Here is a 24,074-nt window from a genome sequence, read left to right as displayed (position 1 = left end):
AAACGATAAACTGATTGAACCTAAAATTTTAAGCACTCTTAAAGCAACTTAATTTAAATCATTCTGGTCTGTAATTCTGATTATTATCGATTTTTCTACAACTAATTAACCCCAAATACAACACTTTCTAATGATACAAGCTTTCACCACAAATTGCAAAGTTATAAATTATTTATAGAACAGCATTTAGATGTACCTTTATCACGTTAGAGCATTATCAAAAGATATGAATTTTCTTTAGTATAGGAGTAACTTTGAATATAGTCAGAATTTAACTTTAAATTACTAGTTAGTCTACAGTCTCAAAATCCATTTTGTTATTGCTGTTGTTGTATTTTTCGGTTTTGTTGTTGATATCGCTGGCTCAGAAATAATTTAGTCTTTTTAACTGTTAATTTTGAAATATATATTGAAATCAAAACAGACTTGTTACAGACTAATAGTGTTAGTAAACATGATTATTTTATCCATTCCGCCTCGTAATACCAACAAGTCAAAGGCTGTCGAACTTCATATCTACGACTGCGGAAATGACATAGTTGCTGTATACATATATATGCAGCAAATGTATATTAAATACTTGATTTCTCATTAAATTTTTGAAAATAAATGTTTTCACTATGAGAACTATTGTCAGGATTTGCATCAATGTTGAAAATATTGGCTACAACATTTGCAAAAATTTAGTCTACGTTTGAATTAATATTGTACATATTTCATTGTTTCTGCTGATAAAAAACATAAAATAGTATAATGTAAAATTTTAAAATTATTAATGTAAAATTTGGTTACAAACTATAATGTGCTGGAGAATAGATGTTGTTGACAAGAAAGTAATAAGAACATAGGGAAACCTTCTTCAACCATGCGTTAAAACAGCTGTCTCAAAGTTTGGCGGCGCCACGGGACAGTTGCTTTTAAGTGCTACCACCAATACTTTAACACTTAGACCACCTACCAATCTACCATAAAAATAAAATCATTCAATTCAAGGATTGTACAAAGTGAAGGAAATCAAATTGTTTAAGCAATGTAGTTCTAAATAAAAAATTTAATTTCTGACAACTCAGTTAACCACACCATGCGATTGACTGAGATTGAGTTAAGATTACTGAGATTAGGTTGGGGTTGGGAATAAATCTGGGTGCAAAATAAGTCCTACATGGTCTAAAGATGTTGCTGCAATAACTAAGTCTGATATAAATAACTTTAAGCTGTGGAAACCACATTGTATAAATGAGGCTAGTCGATATTCTGCTGAAATTTGTGTTTCAACACCTTTTCAAATTTTGCCATATTAGACCCCTTGTCGTAGCCTTGACCTCTACAGTTGTTTATGGCTAGCATAATTTTGCTTTTTCAATTAAAAGCTTAGCAAGAAAAGTTTTAACTGTCAACTCTTCAGACACTGCATATCCAATATAGCTTTTTTAAACGACAATTGCTTTATCTTCTTCATCAACATTGCGGATGGTTAGAGAACTTTGTTCTTTGTGACCGAGGTCTCGAGTGCAATCCATAATAAATGAAAAATAATTTGCAAACTTTACCCTTTTTACAATAACTTTTTTTATATGCGAAGCTAAGAAGTTAATGACCACGTTTTTCCTTGTTGACACTTAGTATTTTGAATATAGTGCAGCCGTGAATTTTGAATAATGCGGCCGTGGCGCAGTGGTTAGAGCGCTTGCTTCGCAGTGGTTGGAGTGCTTGCTTCAAGCAGGAGATACAGGTTCGAAACGAGCTCTGGAAAAATTTTCGCGTCACGGTAAGGAAGGAGGCGTGAACTTCCTGGTTAAATGCACTTCCGCGGTGCTCTGTGACAAGACCGTAGGACTTCTTGGGGCACCTAAAAAAACAAACAAAAAAAAAAAAAAAAAAAAAATTTGACACTTATCATTTTGTATCCATCTCTCTCTCTCTCTCTCTCTCTCTCTCTCTCTCTCTCTCTCTCTCTCTCTCTCTCTCTCTCTCTCTTCTACAGCTAGGCATTCCAGCCAAGCAGACGGGTTATCTGTTGTGATTGTGATGCTATCAACTGTTTCAAATATTATCGGCTTTGAATTACATTCTTTAATAATACTATATTGAAATGAAGTAAGCTCACGGTATCAAATATTGCAAATAGAAACTTCAAGTTAATATATTATAAACAAGTTTCAAAACGCGATTTCATCGTCAAAACAAGGCGTTTATTAGTAAACAAATGCTCAAGATAAGTTTATCAAGATGGAATACAATTTTAAGATAAATTTTATTTTTTTCTCATGAATATAAATACTTCTGTTGAATGGCATTATAGAATAACAATAAAATCTATAAGCAATTTAAGCTTCTTACTCTGCGATAAAAGTTTCACTCGTTAACAGTAGTTATCATACGTCACACTGTAGCTAACCTATTCTCCTTCATGTGATTTTCAACTCTCCCTCCACGGGTAAAGTTGATAAGCAGGTGGCAAAACAAGTTAAAAGTTACATAACAGAGAGTTACACACATTATCTACCTCTTGTTTAGATTTAGAGTGGAGTTCTCACTAGATGCTTTTAAGGAGATTTCATCACATAAAATGTTTGGTTCACAAGGTGTTGAAGAAGTTGAAGAGAGAAAAAAATGTGTTAGCTTTGTCATTTTAATTAAAACAGCTTCACAGGCTGCTTTAGAGTCTTTAGCTAATTTTCTTCTCTTAGCATCTGCCAGTTTTTTTGAACTCTTTTATAAATTAATATTCAAATTCAAATTAATAATAAAACCTTATGTTTCTTTCTGGCAACATAAATTCTCCATAATGTAAATTTTGTAATTTATCATTAAGGTCACAAGTGATTGCATTTTGCAACCCTTTTTATTATAACATTTTTATTACAAAATAACTTACTGTCTTGTCGTTTTATTTATGTTATTATTTTCGCTAAACAAAATGAATTTAGATTTAATAAGCGAAATTATTAAAAAAAAGTAGTTAAAACAAGCAACGCGAAATAAAAATTACTTTGTAAACAATAGAAATCGTTAAAAAATTACACATATACATATAAAAACTTTTTAAAAACAACATTTTTTAAATGGACTAAAAAAGTAAATAAATATATAACATACCAAAAAGAAATTTTTAAATAACAAAATTTCTTAATTGGACTAAAAAGTAAATAACAAACTTTTTCTCGGGACCCAAGGACTTTGAGTACGTACACAATCGAAAATATCCATAAAGTCAATGACTAAAAATCTTGGTTGCTCAAGATTATAAATGGTAGTGATATTATATGAAATTATGAAGACCGCTATTAAAAAAAAAAAAAATTGCCGAGGCGCCCCACAGGCCGCGGCGCCCGGGGCAGCTTGCCCCGGTTGCCCCTCTCCTAATGACGGCTCTGCGCGATAATATTAGATATGGTTTGATATAGTATTAAATAAACATGCAAAAGGTTTCAACTTATTTGAGTAAGACCAAAAAAAATGGCAGCAGTTTATTCAGGAAGAAAAATGACAGTGTGAATAGTATAAGTAATAATGAAATTACAAAAAATCCCGCTGCAATTTAAAGTAAACTAATGATGTACTTCACTGTTTGTAAAACACTCGGCTCGCTCTCTAAATGTTTGAGCGAGACGGAGAGTTAAAATAATAACCTTCAGGCGCACGAATCTTTATGGACTAATTAGCGTATATTTCTATCCTGTATTTATACGAGTTTATAAAATGGAAGTCAATTTTAGCTGGGAAGAACTTTTCAAGTTTTTGAAAAACTCTTGTTTGGAGACCTTAGATGAAAAAGATAATAAAATTTTTCAGCTTTGTCTATTTATAGTCGAAAAGTACGTCTTTTTTAATTGTTTATTGTGCACTTTTTTTTCTTCAAGCAAACTACGAGTGAAATTTGTTGACAATATGCATTCAAATAACACAATATTCACTCAATAAATTTATAGAATAATTAACACGAATGAGGCATTACACACTAGCCTATCCAGCTCACCTATTGAAACATAAAATAAGAATTAACTTTAATATAGTTATAATTGAAGCCATTCAATAATTTTAGTTAGCTTACGTTTTAGTTATAGTTAATTGGGTATTAATTTCTAAAGTACTAATTTTTATAATTTGAATTTTAAGCAAAGAAGAATTGTTGGCAACAACAGATTTGGAAGTTAAAAAATTTGCTTCTCTCTTGTTTGGTCTAACTACAAATGTTATCATCAATACATCTAATCAATGTAAATATTTTTTGCTTTGGTTACATACATTATTATTTTTTATTTTTTAAATGAATAGTTTAGCAGGATATACATTTCAGTTATAACTGCTATCAATATACGGTGAGTTTTAATTTTTTTCAGAATTTATTTAGCCTGGGTGTGCAAAAGTTGTCCAATCATATCAGAATATAAATATTAAGGCTTTAGCAAACAATCTTGAGGTGTAGGTCAATCTAATTATTATATTAGGGACCCGTTTAATTTGAATAGGTCAATCCAAGACCTATGAAAATTAAACGGGTCCCTAATATAATAAATTTTTTTTTTTCAAAAGTATGTTATATTGGTTCTCAAATGAAGCCAAATTATAAAAAATTTAAAAAAATAATAGTCATTTTTTAAAGAGCAAATAAAAAAACTTATTAAAATCAAAACATAAAAATAAGCACATTTTTCATTTTCAGTTAAATAATAATTTTTATTGTAGTAAAATCAAAAGTAATAATTTTTTTTTTCAAATAGTCATTATTTTTGAAACTATTTTGTTTCATTTAAGAGCCAACATGACATACTTTTGAAATAAGTATGTCATGTTGGGTCTTTTGGGGCTCCTCAAAATAATTTCCTAAAGCATTAATATTTTTAAAGAGTACTTCTGATGTGAATAGACAACTTTTGCACACCCAGGCAAAATGACTTTTCAAAAAAATTAAGATTCACCGCACCCTAATCAATATGTGTGTAGAATAAAATTTAAAATAGTATAAAATTTAAAATTATATTTGGTTAAAATTGTAAAATATGAATATAATAATATTTCCAAGTTTTTAATAGCGATTTAAATAATTGAAGGTTTTTTGCACTTTTGTTAAAAGATTGTTAAAAAACAGTGCTCTTTTTTTAAGAATTTTGTCTATTGATCAAACAGTGATTATTTTAATTATATGATTGTTTGAAATTATTGCAACATCCTTAGCTTCTAATTTGATAGTTTTATTTGTTTGGCTGCTAGTTGATTTTTTTGTAAAAAAAGTAACTGATTGTTTATATAATTTATTTTTTAAATTTAAAGAATTTCCATTAAGTATGATTTTAGAAATAAAATATTTAAATTTATTTTTAAAGGAATGTAAAAAAGGCTGTATTTATACCTTTTGGGGGCCTACGCTGAATTGTTTTTTGGGGCCCTTTTTTATACAAGTGTTGACAAATCAACATTTCAGTTTTAAAAACTCATATTTGTATATAATGTAATACTTTTGCTACCATGAAAGTAACCTTTTACAGATAAAATATTGTCTATTTTGTGATAAAAGTTTGTAAGGTAATGTTTAAACTACAGTGGCTACCAGCTCTGTCTACAGCTTTGTCTACAGTGGGCCAAGTCAGAATCTGGTCATAAAACTCTTCATCATCTGGTCACAAAACTCTTCATCATCTGGTCATAAAAATCTTCATCATATGGAATGTACGACATGAGCTTATAAATATCAGCAATCTTCTTAGTTTTGATTGGGATCGTTCCATCCAAATAAGCTTTGGCTGTAGGAAGAGGCAGCACTGAGTGATTTAAATTTCTCAAAGAAAATGTTTGGAACTGAAGTCCATAAATATATTTTCTGCAAATTAATTTTCCCTTTGTTTCAGTTTTGTGGCTCATATGCCTAAAAGTGCTGATTTTGAATAAAACTTTTTCATTCCTGGTCACATTGTGGCTAGCTATTTTGTCAGACAGCATTTTTTTTTTAAATAAAATTGAGGCAGCCAGTTCTTTAAATTAGTGATGCCAGCATTTTTTACGATGATAACAGAAAATGTATTTTTCTTGGAGAATGACAGAATCAGATCATTATACTCTTATAAGGTATAAATCCTATCAGTTTTATGGATTTTTATTTTCAAGTCCTGGTCACAAAGAAGAAAAGAGTTAGCTCTCACAGGAAAATATTGGTCAACATTCTTAACCTTGTTTAGTGATACTAGTGCAGAACATAGCCTAACAAGGGTGTTGTTTTTGTTTTGGCCCCCACACCAGGCTTGGTCAGGAAGCGTTCTATTCCTGACCATGCATATTATATTTAGTTGCAACAACTTGGCCACGGCTTTTTAGATGTTTTGAGAACATTCAAATTTATGTATGTTTCCATGTATGTTCGAAATGTTTTGACACGCTAAACCATTAAATTCGTATACAATCTTTTGTAATCAAATATTTTTATATTAGCAAAGCACTTTTAAACTAATCAATGATTTACTTTTCTTGATCGATGGACTTACGTAAAATATAAAATTATTAAATTTATACATAGTCTGCAGTTTGGATACTGATCATCAGGCGCATTGCTAAAAGAAAAGTATGTTATAATATTTTTATTGTAATGCAATGATTTAATTTTTTCTTTTGTTTAATCTTACTTGAGAAGAACTGTTTTAAATATTTTGAATTTTTTACTTTTTTTATTTACTTTTTTATTTATTATATAATTCATATATTCTTTAATAAATTGAAGAATGTTTGCTTCTTTACTAAACAATCATTAATAGTTGTAACTTTTTATAAAAGTTTTGCTTAATTTTATAAAAATATTATAACAGAGAGAAGTTTACAAACAATTTATTAAAAAAGTAATTTATTTAGTTTTAGTTTTTTTTTCTGTTAAGAATTCATTTCTTATTTTCATTCTTTTTATAATTAGTTGTCTCCCATCAAGTTAATTTTTTTTGCACTTTTTAAAATGTTTTCAAAACATCTAAAAAGCTGTGGCCATGTGTTTGTAAATAAATATTATATGCATGGTCAGATATAAATTGTGATTGCACCCGCTTCCCACCCAAGCCTGCCGCACCTATCAGAAAATACATGCAACTCTTCTATATCATGGCAGAAAGATTCTATATATTTTGATAGAAAAGAGCAAACCTCATCAGGTACCTTAGCGCCAACCCCAACAACAGAAAAATTTTCGCACTATTATCTTGAAAGTTGTGTATACAGAAAACACTAACAGTCAGCTCCCTGAGGTAAAAAGTCTCTTGAACTGGAATGCAAAGAAGTTGCAAATTTTGCATATAATCTATACTAATCCCTCCTATTTTATCATCATCTTGACATTTTTGCGCAATTTCTTTAATTTTTTTCGAAAACATTTTGGTTTTGCAAACACAAACCATTTTCTCAACATCTGCAGCAGTCTTAACATTGTTACTTAAGTATTTACTTTTAATTTTTACCTGTAACTCATCACATTGCAGCATGTGTGGACTTGAGGTAAATCCTAACCTCAACAAAAATTGCTGCTTAAATATTTTCAAATAAAGTTTGTTATTTACATTGATTCCAGCATACTTGTCATAAACAGAAAGTTTTTCATTAAGAAAATGTTTTTCAGTATTACCATAGTGAATTATTTGAGTTGGATAAGCAGATATGTGCTCTTCTCCTTTGCTTACCTCAGCAGTACACATCAACAACTGCAGATCGCAATCTTGTTTGTTTTTAGTTTTGAGACTAATAAACTTATTGAATACCCTTAGTTGTTCATCTTCTCCAATGACTTCAAATCACTTTCTTCTGCACCTTAAAAAAGCAAAAGAAAATAAGTTAGTAAGGCGTACTCCAAAAAATTCAAAGGAAAAAGGGTTTTTTCTGTTAAGAATAGATAAAATAGAATTTACTCTAGGTTAAGTTAGGTCATACAAAATTTAGCTGATTTAGGTTAGACTACATAAATTTATTTTGTAGACCTAAACAACTTTTTATTGCAAGAAAACCTTGATAACCCTAATGTTTTAGGAGTTATATTTTAAGGCATGTATGGCTACAAGTTTTGTTGCTCTAATTTTGAGATATTTTAGCAAAAGGCTAAGCCATTAGGGCTTTAAAATATTAATTAAAGAGAATTTCTTGTGTTGCAATTGTTAATGATTGTCAAAAACAAGTATTGCAAATGATTATTCGAAAGGAAATTGGTTGTGTTATTATTGCAACTTCTATTCGCACTGATTTATGCTTCTAGATTGGGCTACGTTAGCTGTTCCATAGAGAAACACCATAAGTCAGTGACTTAGGATGTTTCTGAAATCAACTGTAATTCAAGCTTGCATCAAAGGCATAATGAAAGCCTTGACAAATGTGATTATTTATAGGAACTTGTATCTACCTTTAGATAACATGATTCTGTGCTTGACTCATTTTATCCAAAAATAACTTATGATGTTTCTGAAATGACCTGTTCAAATGCAAAACAAAGTAGAACATAAGTAACATTTCATCATAAGAGTAAATTTTAAGAATTTTTTACCTGTAGAAATTTTTTGCTTTTTTTTTTTTTGAGAAAATTTGTCGATTAGCGAATCTGTATCAAGAAGTTTTAATAAATCTGCATTGCTAGATAAAATTGATAGATTATTTAAAGTTTCTTGGTTCATATTTAATCTCAAAAAACTTTTCATCAATTTAAGTTTTGAAAAACTGGAACCAGAACAATTTGTTATAATAAAGGGAAAATTCTCAAAACTGTCTCAAGTTTCTTTTATCAGCTTATGAATGAATAAGCGAGTCATAGCTGTTACTTGATATTTAGTTTTGATAAAATTATGAAATTGCAAAATTTCATCAAACAAAGACATATTGATATCTTCATGATATTGTTCAACGAGTTCTTCAACATTGTTCTTCAGCTTCTCATTATCGATATTCACATTAATCAAAAATTCAAAAGTTGTGTTTGATTCTTGATATACAATCATCTTTTTATTCAAGTTTGAGTAAATTGCATTGACAACTTTGATAAGAATATCTTTCTGAAACCTTTCTTTTGGACTTTTTATAACACATTTTCCATGGTTTGGAACATCAAAGAATTTATTCTCTGTTCGATGTTTTCTTTGTGAATATTCTGTATCAGGAAGTAAAATTTTAGTTTTAGCTTCAAAATCGTCATAGTTGTCTTTCAAATTCTGAATGTAATCTGCCAGCGAAGACAGAAGTAAATAACATGTATCTAATGTTATTTTTGGATCTCGTAAAGCTTTTGACAACGAGTTTATTCTTTTTAGAATTGCATCCCAGAAAACTGTTTGTACTTCAAATTCAAATTTTTCTATTTTTGATCAAATATTCTGTGCCTCAGCACTAGCAATCAATTCAAAGTTTTGTTCTTCCAAAATATCAGTGAAGGAACTCAAATTACTTTCAAAATAGAGCTTGGTTACTTTCATTGAATCTGATCTTGCATTCCATTTTGTTCTTAAAAATGGTTTGACCCTACATGCTGAATAGTTGTAAGTTTATTGAACGATGCTAAAATAATTGATAGTTTCTAGGCAAACATCAGCTCCAGAAGATCCAACCATGTTTAAAGAATCTGAGATTCAGACTGAGATCTGCAGTCTTAAAAGTTAGTTTCAATTTCATTCAAGAAATTCACTATAACTCTGGCTAAGTTTAATCCAGTATGACTTTCAATTTGTATAAACTCTATGAATCCTTCAATTGTTTCGTGAGATTTTTCATGCACATATCTTAGAACAACACAAAAGTGTAGAATCTACTAAAATAAGAAAATATTTTGAAAATTTTATATCAGTCACGATAGCATTCAGAATATTTTTTGCTATTAGAAACCAATTCATTGCAAAACTGTCTTAGACAAGTATGAACTTTTTCCTTAATCAATTTGACCGTAACGTGTAATGTGTTCTGATAGGAATGAATTTTGCAATCAGTTCAAGAAGTTCAAGGAAATTTCCATTACTTTTTCTCCAAACATTTTGTTGGAACCTCTAAATGCTAGATTTTTTTTCCAACCAAAGTACAAATTACAGCTATCACATTTTAAAACCATTCTTCAATATTACTGTTTTTTTTTTATTCTTCTTTGTTGTGACTTCTTCTAATTAAAAAAGCCTTTAAGGCTTCTCTGTGTTCTGTAGAACTATTGTGGCTTTTTAACAGTGAAATAGCATTTTTACAGTCTCTCAAACCAGTTGTAGCAAGAAAAAAAAGAAAATCTTTAGAACCTTGCATACAAAGCAGAAAAGATTTCCTATTGCTGGCCAGTAAATCAATCATTCACGATCGTATTTTTCACCATTTGCCTTTAGCCTTTGAAAAAAGGTTTTGAACAAAAGTGTTTGTGATCCTTGTAAAACTGTTTTGATTCATGGAAATCATTATCAAAGTTCTGAATAGTTTTTGGTTCTTTTGAAATGCAAAACAAAATATCATCTTCAGAAAGATACTCCCATAAGCCAATGTCATCTTTTCTGTTGATGTTTAAGTTACAGCTATCAGTGATTAATTCAGAAAAATGTGCGAGTTCTCGCAATTGATGATCATTTTCTGAAACCGATTGTTCTGTTTCAATAGAGCAATTTATGGGCTTTATACTTCTGACTTTCATTCAAAAATCATCAAGTTTCTGTATTTTTCAAAATTCTTGTTCTTTTTTAGCTTTTTTCTTACGCTTTTCAAATCCACATAAGGTGTAATTGATTCGTTTTCTAAATAAAATAAAATAACTAAAGTAACAGGCTTGGTTGGGAAATGCGTGTGATCACACTCTGTTTCTGACCATGGATATAGTATTTAACTACACAACTTGGCCACGGCTTGTTTAGATGTTTGAGAACATTCAAGTTTATGTTTCCATCTATGTTCGCAAAATATCAGTGAAGGAACTCAAATTACTTTCAAAATAGAGCTTGGTTACTTTCATTGAATCTGATCTTGCATTTCATTTTGTTCTTGAAAGTTTTTAAAGTTCATGCTAAAAGAATTAACTTCATAACTTTATTCTTTACTTAGCTAATTTAAATATTTTTCATTTAAATATATAAATATATTAGACACTAGATAATCGGTCTTGAGCCTCGATTTATCGTCTGGTATTGGTGCGATACCTTACAGTATTGGTATCGAAATCAAGCGATACTGGTATCAAAGTATCATTTATATTGATATTGTTTGGTCTGGGTGCTATACCTTATAGTGTTGATATCGAGATCACACAACACTAGTATCAAAAGTTATCGGCTATGTTGATATTGTTTAGTACCGATAGTATCATTTGGTATTGCAACTTCGGTCATCATAAGAACTTGCATGTTATTTTTATAAACGATTATTAATTTCAAATAGTAAATTTGTGTAATTAATGAGATGTATATAACTGACTCATTTGTTATAAAAGAAATTCTCTAAGATGGTTGTATGACATGTTTATCATTTAATTTCTCATCTGGTATCTTTGTTTTAATTTAAATAATTGTGTGGTATCACTTCTGTATTTTAATTTCTCATCTGTTATCATTATTACAACTTTGTATAGTGGTTAAAAAAAAGAAAATATACTAAATTTTTACAAATAATTAAATTTTAAAAATAATTACAACAAATAATACAAATAGTTTGCAAATAATTACAAATAATTGAATTTTACAAATAATTAAATGTTAAACAGTGTGTAATGGGCAGACAAAAAAATAAGGGGTGGGTGGTGGGGTGGTATTTGGGGTAACGACCCCTGCCTACCTACGAAATGTCAAACTTCAAAATATTATTAATAAAATTAAAAAGAAAAAATTCAAAAAATTGTTATTTAACATTTTATTATTTTTCTTAAAAAAAAAGTATTTATATAACCATTCAATATATTTATTATTACTAACTATCTTATAACCTTTCTAAAATCATTCTAAATGATCAAATGAAACAGTTGTTTTATTTTGAAAAAATGCAAACCTTATTTTTTATATTTTTTTTGGTCGGACTACCCTCCTTGAACAATGACCTGGATCCATATCATCAAAATATCTCTTTGGTTTTGAAATCATATGTTCATGAGATCTGCTTGAATGTTTATTTGAAAAACATTCTTGACATTACTTTAAAATGCGAATGGATAATTGGGTTTAAAACACCAGGGTCAGATCTCTTTTAAAGACAATTCATCTGATCTGTAAGCTGTTCTAAATGCGATGTCTTATGAGGAAGAAGCTTTAAATAGTTTCTTATATCTTTATCTTTATTGTTTGCTTCTAGACCTTCCTCAGATAAATTGTCAAGGCTATTACCATTAGGCCACTGCCATGGAGTAAGATTTAGTAAGAGTCACCCTGGAAAATGTTTTTATGCTATAAATAAAAAAATTCCAGTAAATATAAATTTAAAAAAATTAATGACTATTTAGGGATTTGAGTTCAAATTAATATTGAATCATCTGTTTTAGGGATGAGGAATTTTGGTAAACAAAAAGTCTCATAATTAGAATTCCGAAGTCATAATTAAAACACTTTAAGCTGGAATTTTTGTTTTTACAGTATTTATGTTTTCATTTTACACTATTTCTAATGTAATATTAGATAAATATGTATATATATATATATATATATATATATATATATATATATATATATATATATATATATATATATATGTATATATATATATATATAAATTATGTTAGTGTATTCTACAAACAGAGTGCTCAATGTTCTAAAAGAACAGAGCAATAATAAATTAGTAAAAACACTTATCTAATTTTTGATTACTTCAACACTGTGTTTCACCATCAGTAGGTTCATCAGGAAGAATGTCTAAACATAAAAAAGTTTTCAAATTATAGAGAAATTATTTCACAGGAAGTTGGGAATTATGTAATAACTGTAGTATTTTGCAACCAGGAAGTTACATCAACTACATTAGATAATAAAAAAATCATGAAAAGAATTCTTAAGAATTAGGATAAATTTGGACTGGTCATTTATTTTTATAAGTTTTTAAAAGGAACTTATTTTTATGTCTGCATTTAGAAATGAATTCTGATTTTTTATTCATTAAATTTTCTTGATCTAAATGAGTAATAATTTCAAATATTTCTTGTCAACAAAGTATACATTTTTTGGAAATGTTATTATAGGCAGGCGCAGTTTTTAGGATAGACCAGTTTAATTTAAAATTAATATTTTTTTCTTTTAGTTGCCAAATATATTTAGACAGCATAGTCTCTTTTTGAGTATTTTTTATGTTTAAAAGTTTATTTTTAAACATAAAAAATACTCAAAAAATACTCAAAAGAGACTATGCTGTCTAAATATATTTGGCAACTAAAAGAAAAAAATATTAATTTTAAATTAAACTGGTCTATCCTAAAAACTGCGCCTACCTATAATAACATTTCCAAAAAATGTTATTATAAACCAAAGCTTAAGCCGAAATCAATAATGAAAATAAATTTTGATGCCGAGTCTTGGGATTATCTTATTTCTGTTGATGATATTCAGGTTGAGCCCCCAACAACTCTTTGCATAATGTCAGAAAATCTGAGAGAGGCTATTAAATCAAACCTAAAACTTTGTGTAATAGATATGCCTAACAATTCTCAATCTGTGGAGAGTCAAATTAACCTCAGAGGCATCTAAACAGGTTTACGGTTATGAAAAGAGACACAAATTCATTTTGACTAAAACCCAAAGTCGAAAAGAGAATAAAAGAAACGTAAAAAAGTGTAACTATTTTATAAAATGAATGTCTAGTATGTTAGTTATACTTTTTGTTTGTTTTTTTCTTTAACTGCTGAATGAAATATTTACTGTAGTCAATAATCTAAGTATAGTTCTATTGATATTAAATTCCTAATTACATAGACTTCCAGGGCCGGTTTTCTAGAGAGGGGAGCAGTTGGTGAAATGGATACAGGCTCCACGATTTAGGGGTCCCCAAACGCTAATGAACTTCCTATTAAAACTTTTTTTTTTGTAATTAATTTGGCCTAATAACCATCATTAAGAGTAATTAATTCAGCTGAGTGATGAAGGGCTCCATTAAGAGTGTGGTTAATTTGTGCCCATGGCATAATGTTAATTGTAGCATTATTGCATAACTCTTGGTATTTTTCCATTTTAATTTTACGTCGAAAAGAAACTATATAAAGTATTACACTTCACTGATTTTAGAATGTAATAGTAACATTCTATCTTTGTTCATAGGAGTGCATAGATCTTTTATACTATATATTAATTCTTCAGAATAAAATCTACGACCTTGTACCCTTTTGTAGATGTCCCTCCATTCTCACCAGAGTTGCAACAAATATCTAATCGCAGTCCAGTGTTTTCTTTTATTGTAGTAATAACCCTGTCTTTTTTATTATGTATTGGTTCACCAAGTGGTCCTGTTTATTCAACCCAAAGTCTATAATCTATGTGACACCAATACAGTAATTTTAAAAATCAGGTAATCCCATTTATGTATGAATGTGTAATAGGTATGCTTTTTTGATCAGATTCGGTTTGTTGTTTTTTAATCAGTTCTTTTTTGAGACAAAATCTCCAGTTTTAGTGGGAATGATACCATCCTCATTAACTAGTTTTTCATACAACATCCATATTTCTTCTGATGATCAATCAATTGGGAATCCTTTACTAACTCTCTCAATAAATGTCCATTCAAAAAGTTTTTGTTTTGCAAAATATACAATCTCCACCTCCTAGTCCGCTGATGAGTCTTTTAAATTTTAAATCCTTCATTGTATCTTGAATAGAAATTTTGACATTAAGATAATTTTTGCCGAACTGACAACACATTCCTTCATTGTTTAGTTCTTCTGCCCAATCATTAGTTGAGAAAGATCAAGCAAATCTTGATTAGTTTCTGTTTTCCTTAATAAAAACACAGGGCGTAACGATCTTGATTAATAAAGAAAATTAAGGTTTTTTTCCAACAACCAACAAAATACTTAAAGGAAAAAAAAAATGTTTTGGATGCAAAAGGTTTTAATAAAGGTTGTTGGAAAAAATCCTCAATTTTCTTACTTGCTCGCTACTTAGAGTAAGGGAATGTAAAGTTATGGATTCATTAATGTTAAAGGTTTCCATATATATTGTCTCCATATGGTTTTTGAAAAGTGCATTGCCAACATAAGTAAAAGACTTGTTATTTTGTGTTTTAATTATATAAGAGGTAACTTAATAACTGGCTAACATTTAACTCTGGTCATTCATCAGCGATAAAGTTGTTTATATAATTGACAAGTTCCTGTGTCCTCTCCTTTTTCATCTTATCTCCCAGATCTGTAAATGATTTTCTTTATTTTGAAAAACACTATTCTGTTATGTAAGCCTCCTCTACTTCATAAATGATATATTTTGATGTTTGTGAAAGTATAAAAAAATACCCATTTTATAAAAATATTTTTTTTCAGGCATTTATAACATTCTTAGGCTTTTTCACGCACATTTCAAATTTTTGTGAATTAAATGGTAGTCCAAAGTTTTTAAAAATATTTCTTTAATGGCTGAATATGTTATTGAGTTAAACTTAACAGCTTTGTCAGCTGTTATGTCCAACTCAATTACATATTCAAATGTGTGAAAAAGTATATTTCAGTGATGTATTTTACATATTTATCTTTATCTGTTACATTTTTTAGTTTACTTATGCTGAAACACAAATAAAATAAAATCAAATAAATAAAAGTTGAACATTTTTTAAATTTGAAACCATAAATAAAATATTCATATATTTAAAAAAAAAAAAAACTGTCTCCTTGTTCAACCTTTTCAAGTCATGTAAATAAAAAAGTGCTAACTTGCCTCAGTTCTCTTTAAAATATTTTCAAAGAAGAAATATCAATTTTGACACAACTTAAGATTTAATCTGGTTTTATGTTTAAAGTAACACGTAAATTCACAACAAAATTACCTAGTTAAGTTCAAATAACTCAAATGAAAAATGTAATTAAAACAAATTACACATTTTGAATTAATTTATTCAAAAATATATTCCATATCAAATAAAAAAAAACTTTTAAATAAATTAAAATAATAATAAATAAAATTTTTTTTTTTTTAATTATTCACCTCCACAAGGCTGAGAAAGCCACTATAGTCGAGGAGGCTACTTTTTTGATTACAACCCTCTCTCTTAACTCTACAACTCCGAAACACAAACCTTGACAAGCAAGGCCGCTGCGGGGAGAAACAAGTTGAGCGCGGTACTACCAGGGATGTGGTGGGGAATTGAACTCGGAACTTCTCGCTTATGAGGTGAGCGCTCTACCAATTACATTAAGAAATTAGCTAGAAACATGATTTTTTTAATTTTTCAACAAGTTTTACTGGTTTTCTAAATAAATAATTTTTATAGGCATTTTCAAAAAAGTATTTTTTGTCTATTTCCACCTCTTGGTCCACTGTGCCTCTAATAAACATGCCATCGATATAAAAATAAATCCCTTTGATTAGTTTTTATCTTATTGAAGACTTTCTTCATTTTGTTGACATTTTCACTTTGTTTGCATGTCATGTTGTCATCTTTTTTCATTTTGTTGGCATGCTGACAACAATCAGAACATTTTGGTCAAATGATCGAATGTGCTTAGTACACACTACAAAAAATAAAATGTTAAATAAACCTAAAAAGGTTACTTAAACTAAAAGCAATACTTTCAAATCAATCATTTAAGATTTACTGCGAAGTGTTATGCAATGCAAGAGTCATAATGAGTGTATTTAGAGTGTAATAGTTTTGTTTCTGATTTAGAACAATAGAGAAATTAAGCTTGGTTAATGTTTATACTTTAACATTTTGTACAAACTTTATAAAATTATATGATAAATGGCAAACCAATTATAACCCACAGAGAAACTGATAAACTAACTGAAAGGATGATGTAATATTTAAATCTACTATTAATCTACATCATAGCTAAAAATGGTTATTTTAAGGTGGTTATCTACATTGTGAAGTGGTTATTTTAACTTATTTTCTTTTTTATTACATCATCATAGCTAAAGGTGGTTTTAATTTATTTTCTTTTTTATTTTCGTTTTTTAACACAAAAAGCTTTGAAGATTTTGATTATAGTTTTTATTTAGTTTTTCTTCTTGTACTTTTTTGTAACCAGGAAAATATTTTTTTCCTGGTTATAGAAATTTTTTTTTTATATTTTGTATAAAAAATATATTTTATTTAAATAATATAATGGACTTGGTTCTAATTATCATTTTCTTTTTGTCATTTTCAATAAATACATTTTTTTGATAAATTAAAAATAAGCTAAAAAGTCATTTATTTTTAGATATACTTAAAAAAAAGAAAATTCAAAAGTTTACCTAATTTAAGGGTTTTAATGTATAACATTTATTAATGTAACCCATTATTTTTGTAAATAAATTTATACTTAAGTTTTTGAAATTATCTTTAGTTTGTGAAAATGAATTACTTTTATGGTCAACTATTGAAGTAATCGTTTCATTTTGTGTGTCCAACCTGAAGAGTGGATTAAATAACTCATATATTACTCAGGTTAGTTTTATAAATTTACTGATATTTAATATTTTTTGTTTTACATTTTTTTTTTTTTCGCTTACATTAATGTAAAAATTGTAGTTGCAGTTAATCAAGCTACTTGTTGGTATATCAACCTGCAAAGAATCATTAAACAAGGATGAAATTAATGCTCTTTTAAATATGGAGTTTGTTTTTCCTGCATTTCTTAAAATGGAAGCTAAAACTCACAGTGATTTATTATACAAAAGGTAATAATTTGAAAAATATTTTTTAGAAATAAGTTTTTTCTTTGAATGCAATTTAATTTTTTAATTGATGATGGTTTGTTACCATGGACACATTTATATCAATGTATTTATAAATTCTATTTTAGTTTGTTCAATATTGATCTTAACAAACTCAGATCTTCTGATTGGAAAGTCCAGTTTATGGGACATGCTGCTGCAATTTTAAGAAAGAAAAATGTATTTGATATTTTATTAAATATTATTGGCTCGTTTGAGGAACTGGATAATTTTGCTGGAAAATGTGACCTAATATTTTATGATGATTCAAATCCACAAAGCATAAGTGCAACAAGGTAGGAAGTTATTAGTCACCCTTATGTTATAGTAATTTATATATTTAAAATTATAATATAACATTATATAAAAATTATAATAATAATTATATGTAAAATAACTCAGGAACAAAACTTTTTCCAGATTTATGTCTGACCGTTGTTTTTAACTAATTTTTATGGTGTAGAATCCAAAACTGATTTTAGTTTTTCTCTATCAGGCCAAGTTTTTTAACCATAGAATCCTCATTTTCAAAAATTATGAAAATCGTTGTACTTATTAACGATATATTGCTTTATATCAAAAATACAAGTATCAAAATACAAGGAAATAAAAATGTAACAGGCATAAATAAAAATTTTATATAGCCTATTTTTTTTTTTCAAAAGATCTAGATAAAGTTATTATAATTGTGAGAAAATAGTTAGAAACCTTTGTTTATAGCTCAGATGCTCCAACAATAGTCAGCCATCATATGTACATCCCATCTACCCGGATAATGTTCTTCCATAAACTTCAAACTCACTAACAGCAACAAGAAAGCTGGCAAGATGACAATGCAAAAATTGTAGTTTTATTACTCATGTTACAACTAAGTGCTGTGTCGCTCTCTTATAGTTTCTGAATATTTTCTGCGTACTTACTTACACATGTATTTCCAAAAAAGTACTTGACAACATTTTTGAATTCGAAACAAAATTCACCTTAAGAAGAATGCTTGGTTATCACCAAGCATTCTTCTTAAGGTGAGTTTTGTGACATAAGCTTTTAACTATTTCATCTTAGTGTTTTTTAGCTTATAAACATGAATAAAATGTTTTTCTTTGGTAAGCTAAAAAAACAAAAGTTATACGCTTAGAAAACTGAAAATAACAGCATACAGTGAAATAAAGCATGAATATATTGATTGTATTGACCAATTGGAAGCTGTAAACACCACTCACCGCACTTTTTTAATCGTAACTGCTGATCAGAATCAATGTAGACAAAGCTTTACACAGCTAAACAATGGAATTATCTTTATCTGTAAAGCTGTACAGTAAAATTTGATGTGCTGGAAAAAAACTGACAGCAAAATCAGATCAGCATGCCAATTTTAGTTAAAATCACCATAAAAATCAAAGTCAACAGAAAAAAGTTTCAAATATTTCCCAACTATTTTACAAGTAATTAGCTTTATGAAATTAATTTTAAAGCTTGACCTTTATTTTTGATCATATTTAAAAAAATAATATCATAATGAATCAAAGATTTTGATTTTTAATGCTTATTACATTATTTGAATATTTAGCATAATTAGGGTTGATTTGCATAAATTCTGTATATGAATAATTTAGAATAATGTAGATGATAATAATGACAACAATAATAATAATAGTTATAATAATAACAATAGTAATGATAATAAATTTATGTTTATAAATTTATGTTGTTGCTATTTAGCATATTGAGTTTTGAAACACAACTGATGGTGATCGTTGAAACCCTTAAATTACCTATTATTGATCAAATGATTAAAGAACAACTTGAGTCAGTTATCCAGTTAGTAGATAAATCCTTAAAAGCTGCAATGTTTATTAGCTCTGGATATTTTACTGTTAATAAAAAAGAAAATGAAGCTGATGGTTTGTATGATGAATATTGTAGAAAGTATGAATGGAAGTCAACAGAACACTGTGTAAGTGTTATGTAAAATTTAAGTTTTTTTGAAAATTAGTAAAATGGAAAAGCTGAAAAATTTATAAATATAAAAATAAGTATTTTATTTTTTTAAATTAAATAAAAACTTATTTTACTAAATATTGCTGTAAGTATTTATAAAAATAACCATTAAGGAACTTTAAAATGTGTCATCATAGGTCTATGTCCTGAGGGACTACAATTTTCTCTTTTTAACTAATAGTTTCTACAGCACTATCTAACATTGATATTGATATTTAATAATTAAAATTACATAATTATTTTACTAATTGTCTTTGACTCTTTTAAAAATTAATTATTTTTTATCATTATTTCTGTAGCAAAGAAAACTGGTCAAAACCAAATTATCCTTATCTAATCAAAATAATAAAAAATATATCATGAGAATTGTTTATACAATTATTATTTTTTAATTATTATTGTTTATACAATTATAATTTTTAATTGTTATTGTTTATACAATTATTATTATTTTTTAATTAGTATCAACTAAAAAAGCATAACTTGATTTAACATGTTGCAAAATGTTATATAGCAGAGAGTGGGGCACCATGATACACTTTTGATTTTTCCTTCATTACTATTTTTTTAACATTTATTTTTTTAGGTATTTGGTGCAACTTGTAGGTTGAACTTACAAAATTAATTTAATAACAAAATATAACAATAAATTTACACAATTAAATTTATTTAATAGCAAAATATAACAAGTTAAACTTACACAATTAAATTTATTAAATTTAATTCTGATTAAGTTACTCCATACCCCATAAATGCTGTATCAAGTTACCCCATACTTGCTAGTAGAAAACAATAGCTTTATTTTTAGTATCAAATTTTTGTCTAATAAAGTAAAGAGCTTATCAATTGTAGTTTATAAAATAATGTTACTTACCGATAGACACTTTAAATAACATACCTAAAAACTTAGCAACTTTAAAAACTAATAAATTATTTTGTCATCAAAAAAATACAAAATAAGACCTCTTTGTCTAATGATATCTAATGACATAATTTTTTTTTTATCAAAGAATAGCTCTAGTAGTAACTGTTTCAATATATGAAAGTGGTTGTCACAACTTTTAAGGTGCCTCTTCAATTGCAATGCTACAGGGTGCCCCATGTATCATGGTGCCCCACAGTAAAAAGATTTTTTAATTTTTTGTTTAATATACAAAATATATTTTATGTTAAGAATATTTTTTTATTATTAAAATTAAGTTAAGAACACTTGTGACAATATAATTTTTCTAGCTTACCTTTTAATGTTTGTTTGAAAAAAATAAAACTGTTATTGATCTTATTTTTGAAAATGCATAAAGCTGGTTGTGTAATAAGTATTTAATATCTTTAATGTTATTTTATCTTGAACATTTTACATAAAGCTTGTTGTTTACTTAATGTATATATTCTTGTGTTTGATATTATTATTTGTCATTAAAGTATCTGATATTCTTTTGTGGTATTAGCATTTTGATGCATGAAATTTTTAAACATCAAGCTAGTTTTTAATTAATTTAAACATTGGAAAAGCATAGTTTATTAATTATTTATTTTTACTATTTAATGTTTAAATTTTCTTTTTGTTTTTATATAAAAATTTCTCATTATTTTTTTCTGATGTTAAACTTGAGATTTCAGTACATTAATTTTGTTTCTCATTTTTTACACTCAGTTAGCTATACTCAGTGCTGTTAGCGATATTTGTTCATCGTCTCCTCATATGGACAGATTTCTTGGTTTCAATTTGGAAGCCAAGAGTGTTACTACTATTCTCAATGTTTTACAAAGAGCAATCAAAAAAGAACATGAACATAAATCAAAATGGTAACTGCAATTACAATAACTTATTATTTATATTTATAATTTAAATATATTAATTTTATATTAAATAATTATATAATCAATAATAATAATTGTTAGTTATTGTTTAGATAAGTTTTAGTTTAAAAAATATATATAATAATATAAATATATATTAAAATAATAGTTAGAAATTCTTTTAATAGCAAGTTTGTAAGTTGTTATTGAAGTTCTTAAATATAGGTTTTTATTCCTAGCATTAAAAAAAGAGAAAACTTAAACATTAAAATATAATTTATTGTAATTAACAACAATAATTATTTTTATTGATGCCAAAGCTAAATTCTATAATCAGAGCAGGTTCTTTTGAAAAAAAAAAGTCAACAAGCTAGAACTTTTCTTCACGAAAAACAATATGGTATTAAAAATAAAAATGTTTTTTATTAATATCTCAAATGATTTAATTTAGAAAGTTTAATTAACTTCAAACTTAGTTTTGTAGTAATTTAAGATATGTAGTTTGTCACTGCTTTTAGGAATCCCTTTAAAAAATGAGCTAGGTGTTAACCATATTGCTAGCAAATTTATAGTTACTAGATATGCCTAACAAAGTATAATTTCTAGTTCTATTTCTCTCCAATAAAATTCAGACAATGTTATATCCAAATGAGCCATGTCAATTAGGGTTTCTTTTAGTTCCAAATAGCGCTAAATCATTAAGTAATCCCCCTTCTAGTGACTTCGTCAAAATTTTCTACTCGATGCTTTAATATAGCATTAACTTTAGGGGTTCTTGCAGTTTTCATGACTTGACGAAACTTACCTATCAAAAAACTGACATATTTGTCTTTTAAACCATCTCAAAGAGCCAATTGTAATGTATGAACAGCATATCTCATGTGGTTTAAAGGTTAAAATTGAATTATGTATATCACAGTTTAATCTAGTGAATCTACAGCTTTGTTGAGTTCTAAATCTAAAATGTCTTTGCTTGAATTTTTAGATAATCAGAGAAATATCCTACTTGTTCTTATCATCTTTAAAAAGGTTAAAGGTCCTTTTTAAAGATTGTCTTTAATAAGGTCTAAATTAAGCTTATCTACTGCACTAGTCATGTTGGAGGCATTATAAATGACAACTGAGAATAAAAATGAGAATTTTTCTTATTGTTCAGTGTTTTATCATATAGAACACATTAAGATGAGAGGTGCAAATATTTTTCAAAAATATTGTTTTTTGAACCATCCTAATATACATATTGGTATTGGATACCTTTATGGTATTGGATACCATGGTAAAATATGGTATTGGATATCACTATTAGAAATTTAATTCATTAGTATTTACCTAGTTCAGTGCTACTCTATGCTCCCTCCCCATTATGGATAAAATGCTTAGTCTTGAAGAATCTTTGCCTATATTCCTGTTAAAAGCACTTTTGAGAATAGTTTTATTTTAATGTATTACCATAGCCTACTATATAACATGGCCGGATTTGTTGACTTGAAGCCAAAAATTTAGTGGGCCAAAAAAATATGAGTTTGAAGTTACAAATAAACCAATTTAACAATATTGAGATGGTTTAAATTACATACATTTTTTAAAAATAAACAATAGTTTGTTTTGCAATGCCGAAAAAGTTTTGTATTGTTGGTTGTAGAAGTAATTATAAGTGAAAGATTGAAGAATGCTTCAGTAACAGCAACCACATGCCATAAAAAACTGTCTTTAGTTTTCCTGATAGCAATCATTTAGAACTTCGAAATTGTTAGATAAGTTTGTCAACCAAGCTGATTGGAGTCTCAGCGATATGTATCGATCATTTTAAAGATAAATACTTTAAAAAATGTAAGCGCATAACATTGAAATATTGTAAAATCCTATACCAACAGTTATTACCAACCAAGACATCTTATCAAAGCCATCTCTAATTCAATCAAGCTCAGCTTTACGTAAGCCTCCTGCAGTTTGTATATATAACCATCCTTTACTAGATAAAACAGATGATTTCAGAAAACATGATACAATTAAAAACATTATAAATCTTAATGAAAGTTTTTGTCTAGAAGGATTTTCATTTAAAAGAATTGATAACTGTGTGTTGTATCTTCAAATTTTTTTTTATGAAGGTGATGTTACTCCTAATGTGGAGAGTGTTATGATTGATGAAGACTTTCATGTAAAGCTACATACCAATTCCATTACCTAAATGGTATCAAGAAGGCAGTTTTTGTAAATTAACCAGTGCCAGTATGCTAGTTAATTTTTTTTCTTATATGCATGAAGTTGCAGAGAAGGTATCAAAAAGTATATTATCAAAGTTATATGAATTATCTCTTTATAAACCACAAGCGTTTAATCTACACAAATGAAGTAATTAGATTTTCTCTGATACACAGATATACATCAAAACAGGTATATACCTTGCTATTAGAAGAGTTCCTTCATTATCTTACTTAAAATCACTTTCAAAAGGTGGCATTGATTTAATATCAGAATTATTAATACTTTTGG

The 24,074-nt window shown here is 27.7% G+C and overlaps 1 protein-coding gene across 1 annotated transcript in view; it reads left to right on the top strand.

Annotated features, from left to right (window-relative positions):
• Positions 1 to 3,589: 3,589 nt before the first annotated feature.
• LOC101237477 (E3 ubiquitin-protein ligase UBR4) overlaps positions 3,590 to 24,074 on the top strand; it is a 126,183-nt gene continuing 105,698 nt past the window's right edge. The window contains exons 1-7 of the mRNA XM_065790452.1: positions 3,590 to 3,818; positions 4,120 to 4,220; positions 17,411 to 17,511; positions 17,596 to 17,744; positions 17,870 to 18,076; positions 19,500 to 19,734; positions 21,433 to 21,584. Of these exons, the coding sequence (XP_065646524.1) occupies positions 3,703 to 3,818; positions 4,120 to 4,220; positions 17,411 to 17,511; positions 17,596 to 17,744; positions 17,870 to 18,076; positions 19,500 to 19,734; positions 21,433 to 21,584 (1,061 nt within the window). The 5' untranslated portion in view covers positions 3,590 to 3,702. The remainder of the gene's footprint in view (positions 3,819 to 4,119; positions 4,221 to 17,410; positions 17,512 to 17,595; positions 17,745 to 17,869; positions 18,077 to 19,499; positions 19,735 to 21,432; positions 21,585 to 24,074) is intronic.

Source organism: Hydra vulgaris, chromosome 02 (assembly GCF_038396675.1).
Source record: "Hydra vulgaris chromosome 02, alternate assembly HydraT2T_AEP".
NCBI lineage: Eukaryota > Metazoa > Cnidaria > Hydrozoa > Anthoathecata > Hydridae > Hydra > Hydra vulgaris.
The sequence above is the reverse complement of the archived record's forward strand: the minus strand, read 5'-3'. Positions and strand labels throughout refer to the sequence as shown.